The sequence below is a fragment of the Chenopodium quinoa genome, unplaced genomic scaffold (genome assembly GCF_001683475.1).
Source record: "Chenopodium quinoa cultivar QQ74 unplaced genomic scaffold, ASM168347v1, whole genome shotgun sequence".
NCBI lineage: Eukaryota > Viridiplantae > Streptophyta > Magnoliopsida > Caryophyllales > Amaranthaceae > Chenopodium > Chenopodium quinoa.
The window spans coordinates 7,218,974-7,239,926 of NW_018742205.1; the positions used below are offsets into that span (position 1 = coordinate 7,218,974).

Consider the following 20,953-nt stretch of genomic DNA (forward strand, 5'->3'; position numbering starts at 1 on the left):
AACAAGCACTATTATTGTTGGTCATGAGTTCAAACACTACAAAGATCATTTTTTATTAGTAATAAAAAAAGTTGATTGTGGATGATGTGGCATATATGTTTTTATTAGTGTTTGAGAAAGTTGCCAAGTGGAATATCCGAACATGTGTGCTCGACCTAATTATTTGTTGTATACTCGTCTAAAAAAAAATGTAATACGACTCCATTATTTTAGTTGACACGTCGACTTTTGAGTTGTGACAAAACATAATCATGACAAATTAGTTTGTGAATTTTTATTAGACTATTCTCAAACTCAATGTATATTTTAAACAATAAGCTTTCCATAAATAAATCATTAAATTTGTGGGTTGAAAAACATGATATAAAAACACATGTCTATTAAAAAAAGAATGGGGAAGTAATAAAGTTACTTATGTTATTGCAATCATCTAAAGGGATTCTTTGTTGCTACTCTTGAGACTCTTGAAAGGATTAGTCAAGCTAGCTTATGGTTTAGAAATATATATAGTCATGCACTTTGCACTAAAGCTATAAATCCAATGTAACCTACTTTCCTAGAGTTTTCTCATTTTTAATTTGCACGAAATACTCAAATTACATTTTTTTTTCTCCAAAAACATCACCCTAATTTATGTCTAAAATTAACACATGTTCTATAATGAATCATATTATTCAAACAATTGTTCCAATTGGAACTTGAAAATTCTACAAATTCAGAGCATGAAAATAGAGATGAAAATGGATTGGGCCAATACAAAAATAATCACGGCACAAGCTCATCATTATAAACCTAACACGGCACAAGCGACACGTGACGAGTTATACTCGCTGCATGAGCCCATTTTCAAAATGAGGGTTTTTCTGTGTGGTTGGCCACACTCTTGACTGAACCCCTCAAGTAACTCCTGACCGAGCAACCCTTGATCGAGTAACTCAAATAACCCCTGTCACGCGGTGTGGCCAACCATATACAATGACACGAACCCGTCATCAGCACGATGAATCGACCCACTTTTCTTTTTCTCTCTCTCTTTTTTTTTTTATTTTTTTATTTTTTTATTTTTTATCAATTTACCAAAAAATTTGTAAATCATTTTTAAGCTTGTGCTAAGTACCACTAACACGACATGTGGGCGTACACGACATATGACCGGTGCCCATATTTACATGAAGAATCGAAGATTATACTCTCGCCGAACACTCTCTCAAGTCTCACACTTCTTGCTCTGTCTCTGCTTTCTTCAATTCGAAGCTAATTAATCAAATTTAATTATTCTGATTATATAATAATTGAAATTTGGTATGTAATCAAGTTTTTTTTTTTTTCTTTTTTTCTTTTTTTTTTGAGAAACATGTAATCAAGCATTATTACTGTTATTTGATTGAATATTTAATTATTCTAATATATTTGTTTATGCATTTTGATTCTCTCTAATTTTTGTTGAATTTGGCTTTTCGTGATTGTTTTTCGCCTAATATAGAAATATATCTTTGTGCTTATGTTTGTTTTAGGCTTAAATTATGATTCAATTAGTGTGATTGTGTTTGAAATTTTGATTATGCTAGAAAAAGCATCTGCAAAATGTTTGGAAAGCATTTGAATTTGTTTAGGGTTTTTGTTGAAACGAGATTTGTTGAATAGTTTATGTATGCTTCTAGTTGTTGAGGATACTTGCTCATATCAGTCATGTACTTAACAGTTTGTGTAAATGTGCAATTGCTATTTCAGATGGAGGGTGGGAATTGACAAATCAGGAAATGGGCGATTGTGGGATGGAAGATTACAAGAATCGTGTCGACGTAGTGTTGTCACATGTCAATAGGGTGAGTTTGCTTCTGAAATTGGAGTTAGGTGATAACTTGCCTAATTATTGCTCATTTTAATGGTTATATTTGTTTGGTGATTGCTAGTTTAGAGGCCTAAATCCCTTCAATTATGCAACTATGCAAGCTCATATGATATTCGATAATGATTGCTTTGGTCTCTTAAAGTAAAATAAGAATTGTTAGCATTAAAAGCATGCTCAATGTAGTTTCATTTCACTTTAACTATTGGTTTGGTATAAGGTAAATCTACTAAGCAGGAATATATTCATGTGTAATTTGACGCACAATGTCCCATGTGAATATCTGTTACATTGCATTTGCACCAGCACGCCATATGATTTTGTAGTGATAATGAATATTAATGAAGATATATACATATGTGTCCTATGAAGTTGCGCTTATGCCCTCACCTCAATATCCATATGGGATTATTTATGTAAAATCATACTTAATTTCGTATACACTTTCTTTTAAGTTATTCTCTTATACCTTACAAGCCACGAGGTAAAGCTAGAAGGCCTTTTTGTGGTTCCATGATATAGGTTGCACACATAGAACCCCCTATTCAGCATTCCAGCTACTAGTGAGAGTTTTGTGATTGACAATGAGCTGATGAAATGGTATGATGCTTAAACAAATCACAGATTTAATATGAAATCATGTAATGGAGGCACTGAATAATTCTGTATGACACCTATTCCAACCTCTAGTTGATTGATATGTGGCTTGACTACAGTTGTATCTGAAGTCTAAAGTTGGTATTTTCTCAGTAAAAGAATTTTATTGGCTAAAACTTGAAAGACTTAGGCATATGGCTGCATGATTTATACTCCATCTTTGTTGAAATGTCTTAACTATATGTTCATGATTGTAAGCGTATTGATTGGCACAAATTGATGTGCCTCATACTTGCTACAATGCTACAGTCCTAAAAAATGGTTGTAAATAATTGATACTGAAATTACTGATATATGGGTCAGGTTCCCTCCTAAAATAGTCAAACTTGTGATGTTTCATCTTATTTCTTCTTGCATTTTTATTTTTGTTGGCATCAATTTTTAATTTTTTTTTTTTAAGGATTTTGTTTACATCAATTGAATTTGCAGTATGTGTCCTATGCTGAACTCCTGATATAAAATGTGAAACCAGGAAACGGTTTGTTTTGGCTTTTGAATGTAACATAGATAACTAGTGAGGTAACATGCAGTTATAGATTGTTCCATTAAGATTCTATCTATCTCATAAAAATTTTAATTGAGCATGCTTTCTTTGTTGAAAGTCATTTTTGCACTTGAACGGTATTCCTGATGTTGACTGTCATCTAGACCAGTCTGGGAGTGTTGTTTTTCTTTATCTTTTTGTTTTTATTGTTTGTATGAGATAGAATAACATTTTATATATACATATATGCAGATAGAGCAAAAAGTTCATGAGATTGAGCAATTCTACTTTAACAGCAGTAAAAAGCAAGCTAACAGCTCGAAAGGTGGCTTGGCTTCCAGAGACAAAGACAAGGATAAAGAGAGGCATGTTGCTCTCACAAAAAAGCAGCAGCAGGATGCAACAAGCAAGGAAACAGATGCCACAAAGAGAATGCAGGAGCTGATATGTCATTTTGGCAAAATATTACATGAGGTCATTTTCTTTTCTTCTCATTTCTTTTAAAGGAAATTCGAAGTACCTTTTAGATTGTTCATTGTCGTAACACTAGGATTTAGATCAGAATTCTGAATTCAAATTGATTATAAATGAGACAAAAGGGTATTTTAGACTGCTCAATAGATGAAATGCAAGATTTTTGTGTGAGCTATTCAATTTGAATTAAATAAGTTTGACTTTTATCAGATCATAAAAACCCACTTTCTGCAAATCTCTTCCTTGTCGTCGGCACCGAACATCAATTGCAACGGTTCGATAGACTGCTCATTGGGATAGATTAGATCAATAACACTCCCCTAGAAATGGAGAGAGAGAGAGAGAGGACAAATGATGTAAATGTGGGAACCATCCCTAAGATTTTAACCAACTAAGCTAGTAAATGTGGGAACCACCCCTAAGTTTGAAGCCAACCAAGCTAGTTGCATCCATGTGTTTTTTTCATTGGAGAGATACAATTCCTCTGATAGTTGCTCTTCTCCCATTTATTCAGAACACTAGAATTCATGTACACGTTAGGGAAATGCATGGAACTTTTGTGATTTTGCTTCCCGTGCTTGACTGAAGTCAGAACTAATTGATTATATTTAGTCTTGTGAGAATTTTAGAGCATGATGACTTGGAATTAGCAGACTCTAACAGATATGTTTAGCTAAGGCCTGAGGGATGTAAAAGTGCACGGCAGCTCAATGGTTTAACCCGTAAAACAACACCCTCAATTCTAGCCTCTTTGTCCTTGGGGGAGGGGGGGGGGGGGAATTCATATGGCTATAAAATTTGTAATTAAGAGCAGAATGACCAACAAGTGGAGGGAAATTTTCAATTAATGGAGGGGTGTGCATATCTAATTTAACTCATTTCACTTAAGTTCTGGTGTCTATACTCATGGACTAAGATCCGCAATCTAGATTAAACTACTAAAAGTCCACATTGTGGGTTTCGGTGTCTGGTTTGAACGGGTTGGGTGAATGCTCAAGGGAACTGCTTTAGGTACATTTTTCAGCAGAATAGGAGCATGGGACAATGGCTAAGGTGCTCTTTTTTTTTTTTCCTGAAATTAATGCAGCAATGTTAGTTAAAAGACAAAATTTGATAGAATTGGCTTGATATGCTTTATTTATTTATTTATTTATTTTTGGCTGTTTTGTGGACAACTTGTCCTCAGTTACATGGATTAAACTTGTAGTGCTGGATAACTGGGAAGTTTTACTTTGACCCAGCCAAACATTTTTCAACCTCACTATCAGATTAAACCTTTGAAATGATCTTATCGAAAAATTAATTAAGCTGATGCCTTTGAGGTAGCTAAGAAGTTGTAGGCTGCTGTAGGATTAGAGTTATAAAAGAAGAATAAGGCCTCTCCTAAAACATCTTTACTTGATTTTATGCTGATTCAGGAAAAGTTCTGAATGTTTGCTGTGCTTTGTATCTGTGGACATCTTCAAAAGCTGCCTATGGCTTTGTACATTTGTACATTTGTTTTCCTTGTTTTTATGGTCTTGATCAATTGCCACAAATTTATGGGTTATTTAAATTGTCCTGATATTCCCCTTTTTTTCTTTGCTTTTTAGATCACTAAACACCCGTGCGCATGGCCTTTTATGGAGCCTGTAGATGTTAAAGGCCTTGGTTTGGATGATTACTATGAGGTAACATAAAGTCCTTATTTCATTTTTTTTCACTGGTTTAGTTTCGTTATGTTCTGTTAACACTGTATCACAAAAAAAAAAAAAAAAAAAAAAAAAAAAAAAGTTGTGTGAACACTACTCTGCTCCATCCTATCACCTTTCGTTTTGATCTTTTGTGGTCAATGTTTGATATTGTTCACCAATAATTTGTTAGAAGTTGTAGGAATATTATTGTTAGATTTGTTTCAAGCTTTATCTGCTTTTGCTGGTCATTTTGTGTGCCTTATGAGTTATTCCTCAACATTTTTTGCTTATACCAGATTATTGAAAAACCTATGGATTTCAGTACGATAAAGAAACAAATGGAAGCTAAGGACGGTAGTGGCTATAGACATGTACGGGAGATATGTGCAGATGTGAGGTTGGTTTTCAAGAATGCAATGAAATATAATGGTGAAAAGAATGAATACCATGTCATGGCAAAAACTTTGCTGGCAAAGTTTGAAGAAAAGTGGCTACAATTTTTGCCTAAAGTTGCAGAAGAGGTGAGATTCCAGTGAAAAAGGCCCTTGTTTTTGTGTGAATAGTAGTTAGCTCTTTGTTATATGTGATTTGCCATATTTTATCCTTTTTTTCACATGGTTCTAAAAAAGGCAGGCTGCTGTTGCAGGAAAAAAGGCGAGAAGAAGAGGAAGCTCATGTACAGCTTAGTCTGCAGCTAGCTCGAGAGGCTACTTATGCCAAAATGGCAAGGGATGTCAGCAATGAGGTTTGTGAGTTATTGGGCTTTGTTTCATTGAAACTTTAATCTTTGGCAGTCATGCAATTAACGATCCTGTCAGACGTGATTTATGAGATATTGAGCTCACTGAGGTATAAAGTCTTTTTTTTTTTAACAAAATACTTCTGAAATCACTAGTAAAATACTCCAAATATGATAAACTTGATGCAGCTAAATAAATTCCACAACCACTTTTTGAAGGTTACACGACTACCTATTTTTAAAGCACCATATTTACTTTCACAATGTCTAATAATAATAATAATAGTACTCTGCATATAAAACGTATCAGAAATTTTCATTACTCTCGTGCTCTTCTTTTGTGGAGTAGACTAATGGGTGTTTGGTTTATTGTCAAGTAGAGATGTACAAATTCATTTTTCATAGAAAGTTTATCAGGGTAACTGGCTTTTATATCTTAACAATTTTCCCCTTCAGGCAATGTTTATGCATATGCTTTAATCCATTATGCAATGCTATTCATTGAATTATCACACCTAAATTCGTACTTGACCCTAATATATTTCCCTTGAACTAAATTATCAGCTTTTCGAGGCAGACTTTCACCTTGATGGTCTTAGGGAACAGCTGGTTCAAAAGTGCAGGTAAATGATGATTGTCTTATGTGCAGGCAATGTTTTTTTTATTTTTTTTATTTTTTATTTTTTTTGTTGAACACCGGACTATGTGCTCCCTGCATGTTTGAAACTGAATTTGATTCACTAAATTTCAGGAAAATGTCAACCGAAGAAAAAAGGCTGCTTGGCACAGCTCTCACAAGGCTATCCACTGATGATCTCAGTAGAGCTCTAGAGATTGTTTCCCAGAGCAATCCTGGGTTTTTAGCAAATGCTGAGGAGGTGGACCTTGATATTGATGCTCAGGTATTCTTTTCCTTATCCAGTTTAGTCAGGATATATTGTCTGCCGTATAGGCTATTATCTTGTCAGATCATGTAATTTTTGTTTGTCCTTTGACATTGCTTTCGGTTGCACAGAGTGAATCCACACTATGGAGGCTAAAATTCTTTGTAAGAGACGCGCTGCAATCTCAAGGCAGCTTGGGTGGCAACAACAATAACGACAACAATGAAAACAATAACAACAATGTCAATAGTATTAATAATAACAATTCAAAACGAAGAAGGGAGACCTGTGATGCCCTTGCCAAGACTGCCAAAAAGCGTAAAAAGGTAGCATCGTGATTGTTAGAATAATGTCCAATAGATGAACTATGGTCTATATGATCTGCAACTGTATAGTACTATCTTGAAGGAAATATGATTACTGTTTTCTTTATATAATATTTTAAAATAATTATTATTCCCTCTTTGATGCTGTATATAGGCTGTTTGGATGTAGGATGTAGTCTAAACTTGGGGTGTTTTTAGAAGAGAAGGGAATGATTTGATGAGTATCATTAATAAGATGAAACATTACCGAACCATTTTTTAAAGTGCCTTACGAGACCAGAAGTGACACCGAACTACAGAAATTTCACACTTTAGAATGGTATCAATAGCCCTCACATGTCTAGAACAAGCGTTGGGTTGTTATCGATTAGAACTCGAGTGTATGGACTATGGAGTCTATCCCTAACTATATACTATGTATCTTATATCCTTTGACTGGCTAATATCACTGTCACTGGGAGGTTTTTCAAGGGATGAGTAATCATTGAACTTCATAATTCAAATTTTTCAATGCAAGGAAATTACATCTCCTTTCTCCAAAGGGGAAGAAGGTGTACGAAGAGTTGAATCTGTGAAACCACCAAGGGACTATGGCTATAGCCAATAGGAGGCAGTGGGAACTCAGTGATCCATCCCGATATCTTTGTGAGTTGTGACAACACCATTATTTTCTGTTAACAATCAACCTTTTTGATAAACTCTGTAGTACATGACATCAGTGTGTAGATAAGTATAGTCCATGATATCATCTGCAGTCTTAGTTACATACAATTTTGTTTCTTACATGTAGTTTGAATTGATTTAGCTGCTCGAATATAAATTACACAGCTCTTACAAATTTATATACACCAATGGTGATGAATTTAAGCACATGAGAAATTTTGCTTTGCTAGCCTAACTTCAAATGGATTGGGAAAACACTATATAATCACAAGGAATATGAGTTTATCCGAGTAGAGAAAAGGCAAGATGTTGGGCTCAACCGAATCTCTCTGTTTGAAGCAAAAGTAGCCTATGGTAACGGGGATCAGACACTTAGGCCTTGTTTGGTTCACCTTATTTTTACTGATCTGGTCTGATCTAGTTTGATCTAGTCTGGTCTGATCTGGTCTGATCTGATCTGATTGTCTGATTTGACCAAACTTTGACCTAAAATGTACGATAATCTATAAGGAAAAAATATATCAAGTGGGATCTTGTTAGATTCGTAATAATGTGTAGTTTATTAATATGTAATTTTCACAATTTTTTTCATTGCGAAATTAAGAATATTTAGCGATAAAAAATCGCACATAAAACGATGTTCTGATCTGAACTTATTTTTTCTGAAATAAGTAAAAATAAGTTGAACTAAACAAGGCCTTAGCCGGGATATCAAGGTTGGGTATTTGAGTATGTGACGTGGCGTAATGAAAAATGGTCTACGTGGCACATTGACGTTCTTAGAAATGCCTTTTTATATATTAGTATAAAAATAAATAAATAAATGTCCTTGCATGGTGCAGAGGGAGAAATTCCAAGTTTCTCATTTAGAGAATTTGTTTCTTAAATGTCAAAACTATAAATAATTACATGTTATTTTAGTAAAAATGCTACTTCATGTAGTGGTTTAGATAAATTAACTAGGGTTAAACATATCACGGTATCTTAATAAAAAATTTTGGAACCAAAACTATAACTTGTTGCAACCAGTTTCTCATAATAGAAATCGGAACCTGTAGTCCTGTTCCCGATACAATTCAAGGTATCCTACAAGTTCTAGATCGAAAAACTGTACCCAGAATCAAAACCTCTTGTTTAGGTTCCGACCATGTCCTGTGATTTCTAATGAATTGTGGTTTTGATTCAAGATACCCTGATTTTTGCTCACCTCCAGAAGTTCATTTCTAACTAAATTCTAATCCAATTCAGAATACCCTGATTTTTGTTGCTCACTCCTAAAAATAACCGGTTTTTAAGTGGTGATTTTACCAATATTACAATTTTACCCTTTTGAGAAGTTTCTCTAAATGAGACACAGGGGCTCCTCGAGCAAAGATAAAGATCACCCGCAGTGAAGATGATGAAACTGAAATGTGGGAGCAACTTCTTCAATGGCGTCCAAGCTCTCAACTTCATCCATGGTTTTCGGCGCTTTTTACGCTATTCAAAATCATCTGCTTCCTCAACTGAAGCTATTCCATCTATTTCCTAAGTAGAAATTTATTTCCTGCCTAGATATAAAAAAAAGGAATTTGATTAAAATTGTGATTCTTATACAGTTACCACTTTTTCTACTGTCCTTTCATATGCTGACCTCTTCTCCAGGGGGTTTCCTGGGGGAATTTGAACAAACTACTTAACATCACCAACCGACAACTTTTAGGAATAATGGAGAACTCTTCCTTTTACGGCTTCCTTAATCCGTGGCACAGTATTCTCAGCAGGAACTTACTTATTTTTATATCCTTCATTGCTTAGTTTCCTCACTTGAATACTTGATAGGAAGAAGCACCAAGTAAAGCATACCTTCTTGAACTTGAACATTTGCTGCCTTCCGATCCCCCTGCTCAGAGAAAAACTAGGTTGCATTACTTGCATATAAGAGAAGGCAACCCTTAATAGTTATGAGTAGACACACACATACAATGTACTAGAAGCACAGTCGAAAAATTGGCCATGGGTCTCAGGAATTTGTGTACAGATGCAGTGCTGTAAGCACAGTGTAAAATAAGTGGTCACTTGGAATAATCACTGACCACAAAAGTAGCAAGAGTAGTTTTCTTAGCCTGTCAACACATCTGACCTACGGACGCAGTGTCTGAGATTTGGAAATGGTTGTTTATTTTAGGTGGAAAGTGTAAGAAACTAGTATAAGGTGGAAGTTCGAATTAGGTGAAAATTAAAAAGGAAACTGCTACTTGGGGTCCATTGAGGTGGAGATTTTCATTAGAAAGGATTATTATTAAAGCACTTCATTTGAGGCTGTAAATATTTGTTGGGAAAAAAGTCTTGAGGAGCATGAGGATTAATCTCCTTTTAAAAAAATGACTAGTGGATTCTGCTTATTTGTTTACTGGTCTAGTGGAGAGGAGAGAAGGATAAGGGGGGGAGGCAAAAAAGGAATGGGATGAAATTTTGATGAAATCTAGTGTGCTAACTGCTATGTGTAATCCATCATAGTGAGAGAAGTAATTCTCGTGCTTCTTCTCATACTTATTTTAATGGTGTTACACACACTGAGTAAAAACGAGGAGTCTGAGGCTTGGGTAATTGGATTAGACCTTTGGGTTTACAGATTTGCTGTATGATTTGTTTGGGAAAAGGAGAAAAAGTTGCTTTGAGGAATTGCAGTGATGGTCGTTTGATGTTACGTCTGGATTGAGCATAATGCCCGTATATCTAATGGTGTGGCCGTGTGGAACCCTAACTTTTGGTAGCATGAAGAGTGAGGTAATGAAATATTAGAGAGTCCATGCTATAAAAGGAAGTGGACGATTAATTTGGGATGGATGTAAATGGAAAGTGTGCGATTAAATCAAGATAGAGTTAATACCGTTGAGCAATAAGTTTATTTGGTTGCTTTTTTGAAGTCTATTCCCGAGGTAATGTAATATGGGATACAACTCTTAGGCTATATACATAGCAATTGTTTTATATTTGTGAAACTAAGTGTTTCGTTTCCCTTATTACCAATCTAATTCGTTCTATATCAAATGAATTGATGCTGCCTACTCATTGCCTTACAATGTTATTTGATTAATTTACCTATTAGATGTTCTAGATCCTGGTTTGTTGGATTTTGGCTTGTAGGGTTTGCATTGACCAATGTAGAAATTTAGCGGCCTGTGCTATTAGTTTATTTAGTATTAGATGCAATATATAATTTCCTTGCAATTTTATATGAAATCTGTAGTAGTCAGTACATTGGTGTTCTTTTGCGTTCTATATGAAGTTAAGCATAGGTGTTTGCTCTCTCTGTCTCTAGAAGTAAAGCTAACTTTGCTACACTCTACAGGATATTCAAAAGATTTTCATGGTAAATGTCAACTATCAATGTTAATAGTAGACAGAGACTTCAGTTATTCTAGAACAGATTTTGCAGAGCAGAATAACATTAGCTGGAAATCCAGAGGGGAGCAAACTAGCAAAGTACGACAGATCTAACTTGAGCAAATTTGTTGATCTGCTTAAGATTTATGTTTCTGAAGTCTTTTGCCAGTCCAGTTGCGCTCAAGGGACTAAGAATAGCTATGGCTTTATGAATGACTGCATTCTCAATCGCTTGTGGATGTTCAGCATGGCAAGGATTGGCAACACACAAAAAAAAAAAAAAAAAAAAATAGAAAAAAGGATTTGCGAGTACAGGTTCAGTCGTTCAGATAGTTGCTGACTTATTTCCTCATCTAAATATTCTCTGATGCTTGCATAGTACGAACTATGAGTAGTATTTATGTAAAGGCTTCAAGTTGGCAAATTCCTCTGTAGTTGACTTGCATAGGTCTGTTAGTTTTGACGAATTCAGTTCAAAAGCTTCATTATGATGGTTGCAATCTTGACTTTCCTTAATATTGTTCTATTTAAAATATGAGGCAAATATTCTATAAGACAATAGGTAAGGCTTAACGTTTTTGCGATATTCTATTAAAATGCTGGTGATGTTTTCATTATTTTAGAGGTGCCTAATTAGAGATAACTTATAGGGCATGCCTGGAATTCCAGAAATTATGAAGGGGGTGATATCTAATGGGGTAGATTCTACTAGAGTATGATTTAGAGAGTAATAATATTTTCTAAGGTTTGGCAACAATCTTGGGGCAAAGACCACCACTTCATGGTAATCGGCAGCAACCACTATGTCGTTAATAAATTTGAGACCACCACGAGCATTGCCTCACTTGAAGGATCAAAAGCCCTAACATTTTGTTCAACCATCTCTTCAACCAATGGCAGCGATTCAAAATACCTGTTCATAATTCGCCGGAATTGATGAGCTATGGTCGGCGGCAAGCAGCTTTCAATGGGCGACTATAATGGCGGCCAACATCTTCTATTGGGTGGAGGGATATGGAGGTGAAGGAGATAGTATGTAGCAGGGAGAAGGAAGATATAGTATAACAGAGGAGAGTTATTTTTACGGGGGAAATAGTTATGCTAGGGGAGAGATGGGTAATTATTAACCTCTTTTTTAGGAAAATAGGTTACCCCACTGATTAATTACCCTAGATCCAAACTTTTAAAAATTCCAAAATTATTACTTATGTTACCCCCCCCCCCCCCCCATTACACCCATTCCAGGCAGTCCCTTAGGTATTGATGTCTCGTAATAATCTCATCTACTACTATCAATCGAACCACAATGAGTATACTAATACTCCCTCTGTTTTTTTTTTTTTATTTGCATCACTTGGGAATGCACAAAGTTATAGGAGAGTAATATAATATTTTGAGTGGGTGAATAAATTATTATAGTAAAAGTAAGATGGGGACCATGAAAGAGAAAGTATGTGAGAGAAAATATACACATTTATTGTTTAAGTGGGGACCATGAAAGAGAGAGAAATGATAAAATAATTTGAGTAGGGTTTAAAGTAAGAGAGAGAAATGATAAAATATATTATAAAGTTACTAAATATAAAAGTGATGCATTTAAAAAAAATCCATAAAAGAAAAGTGATGCAAATAAAAAAAAAAACGGATGGAGTACTTGATTTTTTTTTTTGAAGGAAAGAACTAATACTTGATTGTAATGTCAAATTATATTATAACGACTTGTGATATTGTTCGGGCCAAAAGTTAGTTTACAAATCATATACATATAACTAATATACAAAGCTAAACTTTTAGGCAAACCACGAGACAGCGACACTTGCGTTTCAATTTTTCGCCAAGTGTCGTGTCACATAGGCAATGATTGGATATAGTTAAACATGTAGGATTTATGTGAATGTATATTGTAGAATAAAAAATTTTCGATTTTTTATTATTAGGATAAAAAATTGGATAGATGTAGTTAGATTTTATAGGATAAAGAAGTTAGTTTAGAGTTTTTATTCTCAATAAAATGGATAAATTTTGGAGGATAAAATGGTTGGTTTAGAGTTATATTTTCGATAAAATACCAATATTTCATATGTAAAAAAATAAAATTACAATTGTGTTAAAAAAAATGTTAAATTATAACTTTCAATAAGTATCATATGAACCTAATTTACACTTGGCATTTTAATTTTTCGCCAAGTTTCACGTTACATAGGCAATAATTGGATATAGTATAACGCGTAGGATTTACATAAATATATTTTGTATAATAAAAAAAATTTGGATTTAATGTTTTGTCTTAATTCTTTAAACAACCCGGGTAGCGCACGATGCACAAAACTAGTTTATATATAAATGTCCCCAAAGATGATATTGAAGAATGTTAAACTAGAAATTTGTAAGGGCACAACATGTAAATGCTAATTAAAAAACTCAAATCATGCATAATTTTCTTATGAAATTGTACCTTTATTTTTATGTATTTTTTTTTTTTTTTTTTTTTCTGAGGAATATTAAATTAGATTTTAACACTCCATATAATAATACTTTTGCCTTCACTTATTAATCTTTACACTTATTAAAAAATTTGTTATTAATACAACATTAAACGAAAACGAAAATGTTTACCCAGAGAACAACCATCTTTAATATTCCAGGTTATCCCTTGAAAACTGACTAATCTTCACAGCAAAACATAGAGTTTTTGCTGAGATGCTCAAATCTTCAACAGCATCCAAGGCTCCAAGCCCTCAAATTTATCCATATATTCTTTCTTGTTTTTTTTGAAGAATATCCATATATTCTTTCTTATTCACCCTCAACAGATGAAATGTGGAAACCACAATAACCAGCAATTCTCAAACAAGGTCACCCCTTGCATGAAAAGACACAACTACAAGCAACATCACATCTGGATGGATTAAAAATTAATACAAGTTGACGATCAATGCTACCATTCTCACAAGTTGCTGGGAATGTAGAGCATTACGGACATAGCTGGGAATCATCATCTTCCGGAGTCTTCAGACCTTGAAACTCATCTTCTGAAGTTTTGAGTCTTTTGACCAAAGAACATACAGCTTTCACTTATTAAGGTGAGCTTTTGAGCACCTAACATACACAAATTTGGCTCGAGTTAGCATGAAACCATCAAATGCACATGGTATGTAAAGTAATGTGAACAATTGCACAGCAAAGGATTGAAAAGCAAACAACTACTGGAAACATCTTCTCCTACAGAACCATTACCAGATATCGGTTTTATTTCCTGGTTATATTGATGTTCCATATATAGATGAGTAGGACATGTGTATCTGAGATATTGAATGAGCTTAAGAGCTCCTTCACCAGATGGGATCATTAAATTGAATTGTGAATTACAATTCTTAATTATCCCGAATTTAAACTTTAAGTTTAACAAATATGCTAGGAACTAGTTCTAGCTACTGGAAAATCAGAAGATTAAGGATTATAAAACTTGATATTTGTATTGAAAAGCTATTAACCGATCAATACAATGGTGGATTCCTTCAATTCGAGAAGGATAGTCTCCCAAAACAAGCCTAAGCTCAACAATACTGATTTCTGGATATCCTACTCTATGCCCATGCACCTTTATTTATACTGCTTAGAGCTTCTACACACTTCCATTCTACACTCTTCCCCTAACAAACTTAGATTCCCTTAATAACAGAATTATTGAATTATAAACTAATTAACTAAACAGAAAATGCAATTTAACAAAATAGTAACTACTTATTTCTTGCATGTGAAGCCACGTAATGGAGATCTAGGGCCGTTCCTTGCAAAATATTGAACTTTAATTGACTTACCAAAAGATAATATTTGATATGTTAAATAATAAATAGTACATGTGTGCTGAGATCTTTAAATTACGGCTACGTTTGTACATATAGGCTACATGCCTACATATAACATATCCTAGGGGGTGAGTGAGAGTAAGTAATCCATTACAATAAACATAACTATACCTGCCATAAGAACTATATCCATTAAACTGATCACTTTGACACTTATAAGAACACAAACTGCTCATATATAGATAGTACGTTGTCAAATGATAAAGACTTGTGGTTTAATGAGCATGATAACATAGTAGAAAGATAATAAGATGCAAAACACATAAAGTTTTGATCTTTGAAAGTCACAGAGTAGAAAGAGACAAATGTTAGAAAGAGACAAATGTTGTCTAAAGTAATGAAGCCGAGAGATAAAAAAAGAGACAAATGTTCGAAAATCGGGTGTAAAATAATTTACTATGTGGCGGGGAAAAAAACGAAAGAAATATGGGTAACTTTTGATAGTTTATGGGTAACTTTTGATAGTTTAAGGGTAATTTTGTGAGAATAAAAGTAGCTGGGTAATATGGGCAACTTTTAATAGTTTAAGGGTAATTTTGTGAGAATCAAAGTAACTATGTAATGAGGATAACTTTTGTGGGACTAAGGGTAACTTTTGTAATAATATGGCTAGCTTTTGGTATACAATAACCGAATGTACATTAAGTATTTAAGTTCGATGCATGCAAAAACTTCTGTTAAAAATACAAGCTGAAGCGATCCTTAAGATTGAGCATAAAAAAGACTAATCCGCTTTAGCAGCCTCCATTTTGTAGTTAAATTCGAAAAATAAGTGTATGAAACAAAAGCAGGAATTTTGAGATCTCCAGCTTAGTTACTTACGGTGTATCAACTCCTAAGTGTTCAACTGTTCACAGATAAAACTTCCTTTACCTATATCTCCAATGACAAAAGACTTAAAGAAGTATTAAAGTTCTCTCCAAAGAGGAAAAGAAGGGAAGAGAGAGAAAAATAAATAAATAAAAGAATAAGAACAACAAAGATCAAGCATTAAGGAGTATTAAAGTTCTACAACACAAGACAAATAAAAAAAAAAAGGTTTTGTTCAGAAGTTTTATTTCTATAGCTCTCAAATAAAACATTTAAACAAAAGGAGGTGCCAGAACAAGCATTCTGATAAAAGTCATAAACCTTCCAATCATGTGCTTACAAGAAGAAATATTGAATTTCAAGCAGTACATCTTGCGTATGAGTCATTTCCTACTATGCGCTCAAAAGAGCCAAAGTCCAATTACACTTCATTGAATGTTTGATCAACTAAAGATCTATAGAAACATGCTGTCAAAAAATTTCAAATTATATTTTACTTCATCTATTTTTCCTTTTTCTAGCAGCATTATATATTGGGACAGAATTTAAGGAAGGGATTGATAAACTTAATGATGAGGTAAACCAGTGCCAAATAGCTAAGAGCTATAATATCTCATACTAAAAAAGGACTAACAAATAGAAACATTACATAATACAACAATGCAGAGCATCCAACAAACACAAAAAGCAGCCGGTACACAAAATCTAGCTTTAACAAGTAAAGATACATCAACACTGTTTCATCATATATTATCAAATGTACGTGCTATCAAGGTAACCAATTATATATAGCAGCTACATTGAGCACCAGTGGACTTACCTTTCATCAGGCACGATCAGGATTATTTTCCAGTAGTGTCTGAGTTAGCACCTCCATGCTAAGACCTACATGTTTGGAATATTCATGGACTTCCTTGAATGGAAGCACAAACCTCTCCAAGAACCGAGACTCAGACAAGGACGTGGCACTATGAAAAGGGTAATCCATCCGTATCAAACCTTTCTCTTTCAAGGCTAGGATCACCATATGTCTTGGAACCATTCTCTTCTCCAAATTATAAGTTAACAACAAGGACCACGATATTAAAGAATCAGGCTGATAACCCAGTTCAGTCATAAAAAAAGCTAACTTCTTCTTGATTGTTGCAACAGATAACCCAAAACAGGAAGGCTGTCTTCTGAAAAGAGCTAAAACATCAGACTCAGTCCACCCAAAGCTCTTAAACATTTCTATTTTCGAGTTAAACGTCTCCTTATTAACAGAGGCTAGCATATGTATCCCCAACAAGAATTTAGGAGAGTCTCGAGCAATCCCTAAATCTTTCTCAACTCTAATCACTACATCCTCAAAAATATCGGGTTTCCGGGAAAAGGTGAATGGCATTCTAAGCATGAATTTCCGGATTGATTCAATGGGGATCCCATAATTCTGCAACAAAGCTACATTTGGCACAAAATTTTTAGAAATACCATGAAGCCTCATACCGCGCAATTTCTTCAAAATATCAATGACATGGGAATCACAACTCATAATCTCCCTCAAAGCTTGAAGTAAAGGAACAATAATAGAACCGGCGAAAAAAATAGAAGGATTAACTTTGACTACATCAATAACATCGGACCTAGAAAACCCCATTTTTAGAAAAACCTCGTTCTTAGGCATAAGGGTTTTATCAACATTAGAAAACAAAATTCTAGGGTTAGAAATTATAACATCTTGTACATGAGATTGTTCCAAACCAATTTGTTTAAGAAATTTAATAACTGAATTAGCATTTTCAATGAAATTGGAGTTACACTCACAAACCTTCTTGAAACCTCGGATATGTCGATAACGAGCGAGCTTAGCGGAAGTGGAGAGAGCATGTTGCCTGGAAAACCCTAGACATTCAACAAAGTAATTCGCGAAATTAGGGTTGGCTTCTCCAGAAATTGATGCTGAAGTTGAATAGCGTAGAAGGAGATGAAAACCATAGGAGAAGTTGAGAGATTGGACGCCATTGAAGCTGCTGCGAAATTTAAGCATTCTCCCGCTACTCTGCAGTTTTAATCTTCAGAAAGCAGAAATTCACAGCAATATAGAGTGGAGCTGAAAGTGGCAATCGGTCATTTAGATTCAAATTGAGCTCTTTTCAATTGAGTGGAGGTGATAAAAAAATTTGGATCGGGTCAGACCCGGCCTTAACACTAAATCTCATGTTTGCTAAAAGTCCATATATGTCGATTGTGTGAATTGTCATATAAGGGGTCGAAGCAATTTAAGTTGTAGGCTATGTTGAGTTCAACTTTAATCAGGTGACTTTAATTTATAAAGATTGCGTAATAATTAAGTATTTGCTTATATGAGAGAGTGAGGGAAAACTCAAGTGGTTAGAGCTTTATCCTGAGATTGATTTTCACCCCGACCTTGTTTCTCTCTAGACACCAAAAAGAAAAAGTATTTGCTTATTTCAGATCTGATACAAATAATGAAGTATTTGTTTTTTTTCAGATCACAAGGTTTTTTTAGTCCAGCATTTACGGGCTAGGTATTTAGGGGTGGAAGGAAGGATAAGTGAATCTATACCCCCAAGTACCCTCACTTGGTAGGATTTGAACCTGAACCTCTATGGTCTGACTTTGTATGTTAGGGCTTGATCGGGTTATAAACAAATACGAAGAACACATAAACGAGTTGTTTGCAAGCCTATACGTCTTGGCCTGGCCTGGCCCAGCTCAGCTCAAGGTCAAAGCCTAAAAACAATCGGATCGGTTAACGGTTCGGAAAAGTTACTATTACACACTGAAGATTATGAAACTGAAATGTGGGAGCAACATCTTTAATGGCGTCCAAGCTCGCATCTTCATCCATGGTTTCCGGCGCCTTTTACTCTATTCGACATCATCTTCTTCCAAAGCTGAAGCTAATCCATCTTCTTCTTTGACGAATTACTTGGTTGAAGTTCTAGGGTTTTCCTCCCAACAATCTCTCTTCATTTCTACCAGGCTTGCTGCAAAGAATGTAAGTACTGATTGGTGTAATTGGGCTAGTAATGCTTATTTAGTCTCTAATTTCTTCAAACAAAATGGTTTCGATGAATCCCAGATTAGAAAGATCATCTTTGTTCAACCTCGAATTTTATTGTCTAATGTTGATAAAACCCTAAAACCCAAATTTGAGCTTCTTCAGGGAATTGGACTTTCTGTGTCTGTTTTATCTAAGACTATATCCATAAGTCCTAAATTGTTAGGTTTGCGCTTGAATCCTGTAATCCAAACTTTGAGGCAAGTTTTGGGCGGTGATGAGAATGTGTGTAAGGCTCTTAGCTCGTCGAATGATTACTGTCACCGAGGAAGCTTGTGGAGTTATCATAAGAAATTGATTCCAAACGTTGAATTGTTGAAAAGATATGGCATTTCAGATAATATAATCAGGAAGCATGTTATGCAGGAACCTGAATTCTTTTTTACTAGTCCTCTATTGTTTATGAATTATTTGATTAGGGCTGAACAGAGATTGGGGATTTCTCGGTACTCAACCATGTTCTTGTATGCGGTCCGAATCCTAAGGCACCATAGTGAGAAGAGTATTGAGTCTAAATTTCAAGTTTATAAGAGCTTTGGATGGACACAATCTGATTTCTTGGAGCTAATAAGGAGAATTCCTAGTTGCCTAGGACATTCTGAAGCAATGACTAAGAAGAAATTGGGTTTTTTCATGTGTGAGCTGGGTTACCAGCCTGCTTACCTGATGTCAAGCAGTCCTGTCATGACTTGTAGTTTGGAGAAGAGAGTAAAGCCGAGACATCAAGTCTTGCTGGTTTTGAAGGAGAAAGGTTTGATTGAGAAGAATATTACTCTTTGTACTGCTGTGAAGTTCAATGAGTCTCAGTTTGTGAATAAGTTTGTACTACCATATGTGGAGGTTCATGGAATTTATGCAAATCATGTTGGTGTTAATGCAAAGCTGCTTACTCAAGGAAGAGTAAATTCCCATATCAAAATATGAACCAGGGTTCCGATGCTAGTGGGTGATGATGGGTAAGTGCACAATGCTTTTGTTGCCAGTCAGCTAGTTGAATTCATATTGTCACAAATTACCATAACCGTTTCCCTTAGCTTGAAGTAGATTTATTTTTACTGTAAATCTTTAAAGGTTTGTTGCTAGCAGATTTATCATGAGGCATCAGTTACCTACATTGTTAACTTTAAACGAACTGAAATGCATGCTACTTTACTAAGACGAATTCACAAAACAATCCTCCATTTAGAGGTTTTTGTTTATAGGGTCAATAGGGAGGGTTGTTTTTGTTCTCTGCAGTTCTTTATGCTCATATATGTACAATGGAATAATTTCTTTGCTTGTAAGTGAGTTTCTCCTTAAAGCTCATGATACATCTCTTTTTATATCTGAACTTCTCACTATTCAGATTGCTTTAATTAGTATACCATCCTTGTTTTATTTTCAGGCAAATGTTTGCAACCTGCTTTATGTTTGTGTAGTATGCCTGTTCTAATAAATAGTCTTACCTCAAGGTTTACACTATTCTGATCAATTTGTTTTTGAGAAACATTCTCAAAATGATTCGAATTAGGGATAGTGTAGCTTTTTCTTACCTGCTAATAGAAAAATGAAAAAAACATGTTGGAATTGATGCTTTATATGCCTTGTAGAACTAGTTTCCTTTATTTAAAAACCATAGTGACCAGCAATTCTCAAACAACGTCCTCCCATTAGATTACGGCTATGTTTGTAGCATAGTCCCTTTGTTTTGGAACATTTGGCTTCTTCGTAATGACTGCATATTTGGAAGAAATAAATGTGAGCCAAAAGCATTCTAGCGTCAAGCAAATCATGGGCCGGTCGCAAGATAGGAGGATTAACAGCAGTGTAAACACTATCCTAAGGACTACTATAATCAAGAGCAACAGCAAGCAGAAAGAATTTTATCCTCAAGTACTAAAGAACAGGGTTGGTCCTTAATCCTTGCCATAATAGATGGAGCATGGAAAAGCCTGAAGGGAAACAAACACGGGGAATGGAAAGCAGGTAAAGATCAGCTTCATAGGGGATCAGGTTTTATCACAACGCTCTAACAAGGTTTTTGCAATTTCCTCGATTACAAACCAGCAGAAGCTATAGCAGCCCTCGACGCAATCAAAAGCATTGAGGATCT

At 34.8% G+C, this 20,953-nt stretch overlaps 3 protein-coding genes across 3 annotated transcripts; 2 read left to right on the forward strand and 1 right to left on the reverse strand.

The window, feature by feature from the left end:
- The first annotated feature begins 941 nt into the window (after positions 1–941).
- On the forward strand, positions 942–7,223 carry LOC110731266 (transcription factor GTE1-like). Its single transcript, XM_021911113.1, has 9 exons — positions 942–1,302; positions 1,732–1,826; positions 3,243–3,464; positions 5,057–5,134; positions 5,434–5,658; positions 5,784–5,882; positions 6,441–6,499; positions 6,628–6,778; positions 6,892–7,223. The coding sequence occupies exons 2-9, from the start codon at positions 1,761–1,763 to the stop codon at positions 7,096–7,098; spliced, it is 1,107 nt and encodes a 368-aa protein (XP_021766805.1). The 5' UTR covers positions 942–1,302; positions 1,732–1,760; the 3' UTR covers positions 7,099–7,223.
- A 6,105-nt stretch (positions 7,224–13,328) lies between these two features.
- On the reverse strand, positions 13,329–17,997 carry LOC110731277. Its single transcript, XM_021911122.1, has 2 exons — positions 16,618–17,997; positions 13,329–14,217 (listed from the first exon to the last, which is right to left on the reverse strand). Exon 1 carries the CDS (start codon positions 17,821–17,823, stop codon positions 16,624–16,626), a length of 1,200 nt encoding a protein of 399 aa, XP_021766814.1. The 5' UTR covers positions 17,824–17,997; the 3' UTR covers positions 13,329–14,217; positions 16,618–16,623.
- A 470-nt stretch (positions 17,998–18,467) lies between these two features.
- LOC110731288 lies at positions 18,468–20,185 on the forward strand. Its single transcript, XM_021911133.1, has one exon. The coding sequence runs from the start codon at positions 18,589–18,591 to the stop codon at positions 19,783–19,785; it is 1,197 nt and encodes a 398-aa protein (XP_021766825.1). The 5' UTR covers positions 18,468–18,588; the 3' UTR covers positions 19,786–20,185.
- Positions 20,186–20,953: the final 768 nt, after the last annotated feature.

Excerpts from the sequence above, each read along its gene's own strand:
- LOC110731266 (XM_021911113.1), top strand. The coding sequence starts at position 1,761 with ATGGGCGATTGTGGGATGGAAGATTACAAGAATCGTGTCGACGTAGTG. Across the intron at positions 1,827-3,242 it reads TGTTGTCACATGTCAATAGG|ATAGAGCAAAAAGTTCATGA; the intron begins GTGAGTTTGCTT and ends ACATATATGCAG. Across the intron at positions 5,883-6,440 it reads CAAGGGATGTCAGCAATGAG|CTTTTCGAGGCAGACTTTCA; the intron begins GTTTGTGAGTTA and ends CTAAATTATCAG.
- LOC110731277 (XM_021911122.1), bottom strand. The coding sequence starts at position 17,823 with ATGCTTAAATTTCGCAGCAGCTTCAATGGCGTCCAATCTCTCAACTTC.
- LOC110731288 (XM_021911133.1), top strand. The coding sequence starts at position 18,589 with ATGAAACTGAAATGTGGGAGCAACATCTTTAATGGCGTCCAAGCTCGC.